This window comes from Acanthisitta chloris, unplaced genomic scaffold, assembly GCF_000695815.1.
Source record: "Acanthisitta chloris isolate BGI_N310 unplaced genomic scaffold, ASM69581v1 scaffold27159, whole genome shotgun sequence".
Lineage (NCBI taxonomy): Eukaryota > Metazoa > Chordata > Aves > Passeriformes > Acanthisittidae > Acanthisitta > Acanthisitta chloris.
In genome coordinates, this window is record NW_008690165.1 from 1 (window position 1) to 8,646 (window position 8,646).

Here is an 8,646-nt window from a genome sequence, read left to right on the forward strand (position 1 = left end):
GGGTGGGGAGGAGTTGGGCTGTGCCAAAATTAGGACACTTAGAAATTCACCATCCAAAAGGCCTATTTTTCCCCGGGTCGTGGTGGCCATATGGTGTGGTTTAATGCCAAGAGTCACTCACTCTCTCACTCCCCCCCATTGGAATGGGGGAGAGAATCAGAAGAATAAAAGTGAGAAAACTCATGGGTTGAGATAAAAACAGTTTAATAGGTAAAGTAAAACCCACAAACAAAGCAAAACAAGGAATTAATTTATCACCTCTCCTGGACAGGCAGGCATTCAGCTACCTCCAGGACAGCAGGGCCCCATCACACATAATGGTTACTTAGAAAGACAAGTGCCATCCCTCCAAATGTGCCCCTCTTCTTTCTTCTTCCCCCAGCTTTTAACACTGAGCACAATGTCATATGCTGTGGCATAGCCTTTGGTCATCTGGGGTCAGCTGTCCCAGATGTGCCCCCTCCCAACTCCTTGTGCACCCCCAACCTTTTTGCTGTCAGGGGAATACAAGTAGCAGAAAAGGCCTTGACACACAATCAGTACTCAGCAATAATGAAAAAACCTCTGTATTGTCAACCCTGTTTTCAGCACAAATCCAAAACAGCCCCATCATAGCTACTGTGAAGAAAATTAACTATCCCAGCCAAAACCAGCACAACATGCAGTTTACAGCAGGGTCAAAGAGTGTCTGCATGAGGCAGTGGAAGTAGGAACAAACAGCTGTGAGACACATGAATAAGCTTTGCCAATAGAAGACCATGCCTCTTCAGCTACAGACATCATTGGCTTCATTTTATGTTCATTCTTTAAACCGTGATAGCTACTTCATTGCATTGAGAGAAGGTCATTGTCATCATCAAAGACTGATGGAAAACCTGTGACTCAGGTAACTGGAGGCCTGTTATTAATATACTTCAATATGCACATCTGGTTCTAGGTATTTAGACACTTATATAGTCTTAAGTTTAGAAATGATAGTACCTCCATGCCAGTCCCAGTATTCAATATTGCTGGATAGGGGAAATTCTGAAGGTGAGTGGTAGTTACTCGCTTGGTCCTTTGACTCTAGATATCTCGCATTGCCAAGAGTTGAAGCTGATCCACTATTAACAGAGAAAAATCTCTGTTTATAGGTTCAGCATCAAACCAATAATAACATTGTCATACTGATACTATGGCTATTTATGTTCCATCTGATTTTCATACTGCAATGCTCCATTACAATGGGGAGAAAAAGGTACAGCAAATACATAATGCATCTTAAAAAATATTATTTTATGAGCCAAATTGAATGCACTGTTAGATTTTCTCAAGGGGAGGCACAGAAAGATACAGACTAGAACAAAGGGCTTATTTATAATTTTGATGCTCATAAGATCATCTTACCAGCCTTTCTGCAAGCTACTTGTCACATCTCCCTTCACTAGACACTTTGTCAATTCTGTACCTCATGGCTGACCTACAGAGCTGGTGGTTTAATCATCAGATGGATAATTGGCATGTGTCAATAACTTCTCCAACTTCAGTTAAAGGTATGTGCCCAGCACCTCTCCATACAGCCCATAGCTTCGTGTGTTACATATGCACAACTCTACAGTGATACTTACAAATTATGAGAATTCCTTATCAAGGAATCTCTGCTTCCTCTGAGACAAGCTACAAGATCCATAATTTAGAAGATCCAGGGCATAAGCTGTATAGCCAGAGCTTGGGTCTTGCTAGAAGGAAACTTGTTTGTCTGTGCCAATCAAGTGTATGTGTGCACGTGTAAGGGCACACGAATGAAGGGCTGTATGTGCATACATGGGCAAACGAGTGTCTGCATGTCTGTACATGCTTGCAAGCATATATTTGAATGTCAACACAGGTTCTAGTTACATGGTGCTCCTGAGCTGGAGAGCACAGGAATAACAGAGGGAGAGATGAGAATAAGATTTGATTCCTGACTGCCCAAGTACCCTACATCCACAGTGCTTAGGAATGATAGAGATGATGGCCAGCAGCGGCTGGGAAAGGAGCCCCCATAGTGGTTGAGTGGTGAAAGTTACAGCCATCACCTGTCTTTGAACATGGATATTCCACACTACCGGGACAGCTGTGGTAAAAGTCTACTTTGTGCTGGGCAATGAAGCCCACTGTCTGCTGGACACTGCAGGTACCCCCACCTTTGCCAAAGACTCCTCCATCCTCACTGGTCAGGATTGTGTAAGCATTCTGCCCTGGTCCATAGTGCTGCCGGGGGGGAGGCATGGTTTGGATGTTGCCAGCTGCAGTGATCGGGTAGCCCTGGTGGAATTTGGGGTGCACATCCAGGTAAGTACTTGTCTGGAAGCCACTCTGAAAGGGAAAGACAGTGAGTCAGAACACATAGCTTCTCCACTGGTGTCCACAGGCCTGATACATACTGGGGCACTGTCCCTTCACATTTCATGCTGTCTCTTGATCAGCTGTAATGGCATGGAGGGCAAGAAGAACCATATCCAAACCCATAGCTCAGGGGTGGATACACAATTGTGTGTATATATATACATACGGGGAAAACAGCTTTCCTCTGGAAGCATTTCTGTGGCGTAGTCAGCCCACTGCTAGGCTACCTACAGTATGTGGAGAGTCATGCCAAGTCTGTGCCTCTGCCCTGAGCAAACCAGAAGGCAGAGTGTGCTGATACTCATATGCCTAAGTTACCCCATGGAGGAAACACATCACACGACTGATCTGCACAGACAGAAGAGCCACAATGAGCCGTATCCCATGTTCTTACTTGTGTGAGGCATTGAGCCCGTTCAGTCCACAGGCTATGCTTCTGGCACCTCTTCAGCTTCATCCTCCGGTTCTGGAACCAAGTCTTCACCTGGATGGGGAAGGGAAAGCAGAGGAAACGTCAGCAAAGTAGAGGGAAGAGCAAATGTTGCCAAACTTACAGGCAGGAAGAACCAGGGAGAGAGTGACCAGATGGCTTAGATACATGGGCAGCAGCAGATAAAGAGCTCCCTGGGGTTGTTGCCAAGGGGAGATGTCTGTCTAGCAGCCTCAGCAGGTGGCTAGTGCATCTGTGTGGTGGGGGAGGGGGTGGCTTTATGTCAGGAGACAGTGATGGCTATGACAAATAGACTCATTTCAATCATGGAAATGAACGACTGGTGCAAATTAGAACCGGCCAGGTCTCCACAAGTCGCCTGTACTACAGGGAAACTTTTCTGACACTGTTTCTGCATGCTTGTGAAAGGAGAAGTGGGAGGCTTGCTCCTTGTGCCTAGCAGCTCCCAAATTCAAAGCGGGAGCAGTTTCCCCGCAGGGCTGTGTCTGAGCTGTGAAAGCAGCCTTTGCAGGGATGTGGATTGAAGGAAAGAGCAGACTGTCCCCGCTGCCTTGCTCCTGACAGAACCTGTTTACTGTGTGTGGTATGTGTGCACCTACAAATGCATGTATAATTTTTTTAGTTATAAAAATCCGGGGCATCCAGGACATCGTGTTCAGCTCTTGAGATCCAAATTCCAGGCAGATTTTGGAGTTATAACTGCAAGCACTCGTGCCCCATTGCCCAGCCCTCTCCACTTGAGGAAGGCATCATTTGAGGCAGCATCATTTCACCACACACAGCCTACCTGGAGATCAGCAGAGACCTTGAAGGGATGTGATGTATGAACTCAGCAGTACTCACATGGAGGGGTCAGCAGCCATCAAGCAGCTGGGCAGTGCTGAGTGTGGAATATTACTAGATATTGAACAAGACCGGCCCTGGGAAACACTAGGGAAACACTAGGAATAGCTTTCAGCATGTTGCAGCCCTGTGATTCAGAGAACTGATGCATGCCAGAGTTCCTGTGAAGTTCACAGTACATGGAAAAATCTGTGAAGTGCTGTCAAGCTCAGGGTAGAGACTGTTTGTGGCAAACAACATATTCATTGCTGGATTTGCAATTCTGTAAGTATTGGCAACAGAACCCTTAACTGATCCCTGACCGGGGAGGCCCCAGTGAGGTGCCACTGACTCTTCTATCTGCATAAATGCTTCTGATCTCTGAGCATGAATAGGCAGAGGAGCAACTGTTAGCTGGCACCTCTGTGTCTACTCTCTGCTGGGGACTCATCTTTCCGTCCTGTCACTGACCATTCAGCCACTGTATGACAGATATACCACAAGTCAAAGTCTCTGTGTTCACCTGCTTGTAGGTGAGCCCCAGGGCAGCAGCCAGCTCCCGGATCTGCTGAGGGCTGAGGTACTTCTGGCTCTGGAACCGCTGGTGCAGGGTTTGCAGCTGCTCCTTGGAGAAAGCTGTACGGCTCTTGGTCTTCTTCATCACTTCCACATCATATTCTCTGCCCTTCTGAGACTTAGCTGTAGGCTGTGGGGATAAGGATGATGAATGTGGACTGCTGGCTGAATCTGGTGTGAATTGGCTGAAATTCCCATTGCTGGATGAAGCTGGGCATACTTCTGTAAATAAAAATACAATGGGAAAAGTTATACAAGACGTAACGCACAGCAGTATGGGTATGAGCATGCTCCCTGCCTACTGTAGAGCTCCTTGCCTATTAGACAAGAACTTTCTTGAAGCAGAGGCTTGTGTCACCCTCCTTTCTTCCTGGATCTGTGCATCTATCTTCATGGATAGTGAGCATAGACAAGCTCACTAACAGTGAGCAGCTTTCCAGCTCTGTCCCCTCTGGGATGCTTGTGGCTCCCTTTTGCCAAGCAGAAATGTCAGGGCAGGGAGGGGAGAATGGTGCACATTGGTTCACAGTGTTACTGTCCTCCTCCAAAAGGCCTCAGTAATATTTCAGTCTCAGTGTGGTCTAAAAAAGGTCTGGTCATGACCACAAGCATAGCTTTGCGTTGGTGACTGGGCTCCCCGAAACTGCCTGCCCAGCACTCGCAAGGCACTTGGTAGACAGTGGCAAAGCAACCTCTCACCAGGGTGTATGGTGGGGCAGAGCAGCTGGTGTTTACAATGATGGAGCAGCAGGTGGAGAGCATCAGTCAGGCCTTGGATATTGGCTCAGTCCCATTTGCCTATGTCTCCCACCACAGACTATGCCACATATATAGATGGAGGGACCTTGGCTGAGGGGAGCTTTTAGCATGAGAAGAGTGAAGGAGAGAAATTTGACATGGAAGTGGGGAAGGAAAGAGGAAAGGTTGATGTGTAAGACAGTTGAGAAGAGCCAGTAATCCTGTACCAGGGACATAGGGGACAAATTCAAGAGTGCGGAGGAAGGTGTTCAAACCCCTTCTCATTTGTCCTGGTACACGTCTTAAGGGATCTCTGTTGATGATGAAGTTGTTATAAAGAGCTAAAGGAAAAACTTCCTGAAGCACATGGACTACTGTGCCGACAAAAATCTCCAAGATGCAGTCATTCAGGCTGCCTGAATAGGAAAATGCTAGCAAATTACCCCAGCAGTTTGCTGTCAAATGCCTGGTTACTTGGATCTAAGAGAGGCTGAGACCTTCTCAGGCCAGTCCTGACTGAAGGGCTGTGATGCCAGTCATGCCTCTTCCCCATAACCACAGTGATAAATCTGCCCATTTCTCTTTCCTCCAGCTACTCCTCTACAGACCCTTCTGCACACTCCATGCCCTCTCCTACTGACATTTCAGGATGGGGGGTTGCAGTGAATGGGGCAGTGCCATTTCAGTACACATCTTCTGACTACTGAGCCTAGCCAATATCTCCCAACCTCCTTCTCAGTCACCCCAAGAGTTGTGACACTGAAGCCCACTGAGACACCCTTCTCAAACCTCCTGAATGTATGTCCAGTGCAAAGTACTGATGTCTCCCAGAGGAATGGGCTTCCCATCTACCCTTACCAAACCTTTCCTCTCCTATCCTAAGCTGAGAGCCTACTAAGCAATCACTCCAAAGCCTTGAGGTGCTGCTGGGCCTCAGAAAGCAGGACATGTCTGTGGTACTGTTCCCCTTGTTACTCTCCTTAGAGAGGCACACCAGTCTCTGTGGTGCCTGCCACGCTGGGCTTGACTGCTTTTGGCCATTTGCTATCCCTAGGAGATGATAACCACCCAGAGCAGGGGCTGAGTGAAGAGGCAGGTGTGTAGTGGGGCAGGTTTCTGGTACTGGGGAGCAGGGTCATGAGGATTACAAAGGGATTAAGCCGATAAGGAGAAAGAGTCTGTCAACAGAAATGTGCAAGGGCCTGAGGTGTTATGTGCATAGGGGTAGACTGCAGAGCTTGAGGAAGCTGAACATCCATGACCTGGGTGCATGGGAAGTTTAAATTGTGTGTGGGATCACAGGATGCTTGGCTCCTGCAGGCTGTGCAGTAAAAAACTTATAGGTAGGAAATGAGCATGCTGGGAATGTGGGTTCAGAAAACAGGAAAATCTCCTGTTAGACCACAGCAAGACACCATAGAACTAAAGCTCCCACACATTCTGGCTTGTCATCCCAAACCCCCACCTAATTTACCATGTGCAGCTCAAGCTCAGGACAAAGGTACACCCCTTTGCATGAGAAGAGAGTGAAGGAGAGAGAGGAAGCAAGAAACACAAACAGCAGTGCAACAGACATAAACATAAAAACCTGTGACAGACAAGCCCAGACATCTGCAGACCTTTACTTCCACAACTGGGCTCTCTTTGTAGAGAGGTACCAGAAGAGAGTGTTTGAAGATGGCTTTTAAGTCTATATACCGAGCACACTTTTTGAGGCAGGCAGCATGCAGTGAACCTTAGCCCTTCTCCAAACTACAAGGCAAGGAGCCACATGCCAAGTAGCCACTAGTCACTCTGGCTGAGCCTGTAGCTTTCTATAGCAACTGACAGCTTAAAACTGGCACTCCAAATTCTCGCTCGCCTCCCACCCATTAGCCTTGCTAGAGCATTGCCCTGCTGACCATACAACGGGGCTGAGGAAAAACCTGCTTTTATCAGCTGTTCTATTGCCACTCACTGGAGTGGGAGAGGAATGGCAGGAACAGAAAATGTTACTGCGGTGGGGCCTGGGACTTTCTTGCAAAAAGGGAAAGGCAAGGCAACAAGAGCACAGAAAGGAGAGGTAAATAGAGGAAAATGGCAAACTAAAAGAAGGAAAGAGTAATAATGCTGGATTTAAAGGGAGCAGATCTCCTGGCACAGTGATTCAGAACCGAACAGACCTTGGCTGAAGTTTAATAAGCACATGAAAGGTGAAGGAGTTTGTAAGGGGATAAGAGATGCCACAATAATCTTCAGGATTTGTTTCTCCATAGCACACACGACAACATTTGACTAAGGGGAGGCCCAGAAATTCCTGCCCCAAGAGCCATGAACTTCCATGAGACCGTGCTGTCACTGCCCTTCAGCCCAGAGCGCTGAGCAGCTAATGCCTCAGCTCTTGCAGGCTCTGTTGAGGTTTAGGAGAACAGTTCACAGCCACCAAAGAAAAGTAGCATGGAAATGTGGTGTGGCTGCCCAAGATCACCCATCCTCCTTGCCTAGCACACCGCACTAAGGAAAAGTCACACATTAGGAAACAAGGCAGGGAGAGAGAAGAATTTGCTTGAAGTCACTAGCGAGTGGCTGGCCTGGGACCAGAGGTTTCCTGGGGACCAGCTCCAGGAGTTAGCTGAAACACCTTACCTGCCGTGTGCCTCTTCCCTCCTGCCTCCGCAGACTGCCTGGCGCTGGGGGCTCGCCGGTGTGGGGACATGTCCTGCCTCCCCCGACGAGTTCCAGTAAAACTCCAGGTACCCCTTGCCAGTCCCGCCGGGGTAAGCCTGGTAGGGAGGCAGAGCCAAGTGTGCGCACATGGTGGATACCCCACCTTCTAATAGCTGCCACCTTCACTCGGGGGGGGGCAAGTCTACGAAGCGCAGACAGGCAGTTACCTTTATAGCTGGCCATTCCCTGCCTGGGACTGCAATATTCACCATAGCCCCAGTCCTCGAGGCTCTTTGTCATGTTAAAGAGGCTGATGGGTGGGGACAGAGCAGGGGGGAGGAAAGTAGCACCATGGCATCGGAGCTGAAATATGTCTCTTCTGAATTCTTCCCATTCTGCAGGTTCCTGAGTCACACCTGAGCAGGGTCTGATCCAGAGCCCCAGGAAACCTCCTCCTGCTTGCTTCTTTGGGCTCTGCTGAAATTGTCATGTCTCAAAATAATCCCATGAGCACAGATGTCCGGTAGAATACAGTTGTTCACTGTATTGGGAGAACAAATCCCAACCAATGTTCACCACATGGGAGTGGACAGGAGGTAATCCTGCTGCTAAACTGCCAGGCATACCCAAGCCTTGGCTTCAGGTTATGGGGAGGGTTGTGAACGTTTGCTTTTTGGCTTGTGTCACATTGTGTCCCCCTGCCAAGACCCACACACACATATACACACCCTACTGACCTGGTAGCACTTCCCACACCCTTGGTGCAGATGTCAGAGATGAAACAAGGGGGAAAATGGGAGTAAGGATCAGATCTGGGGGATAGAAACTACTTTTTGGGTTTTTTAAACCTGAGAAGGAATTTCCTTCACACAAGCATCTGAGGGAGCCAGCTGAAAATGTGTCTGGACCATCTTCAACATGTCTGTGCCAGAGAAAACTCAGAAACACCAGGCAAGTCACATCCAGCACCAGATCTCAATTTGCAGAGCAGGGTCAGAAATCTCAGCTAACTGGTCTACATGGGGGACAATCAGCAGAGACATTTT

General features: G+C 48.2%; 1 protein-coding gene across 1 annotated transcript; it reads right to left on the reverse strand.

Moving 5' to 3' along the window:
* Positions 1-1,949: 1,949 nt before the first annotated feature.
* LOC103808913 (homeobox protein NANOG-like) lies at positions 1,950-7,749 on the reverse strand. The gene is given in 5 exon segments (XM_009081721.1): positions 1,950-2,337; positions 2,762-2,851; positions 4,164-4,438; positions 7,580-7,626; positions 7,628-7,749. Coding segments are annotated over 5 exon segments (897 nt in total). The 3' UTR covers positions 1,950-1,974.
* Positions 7,750-8,646: the final 897 nt, after the last annotated feature.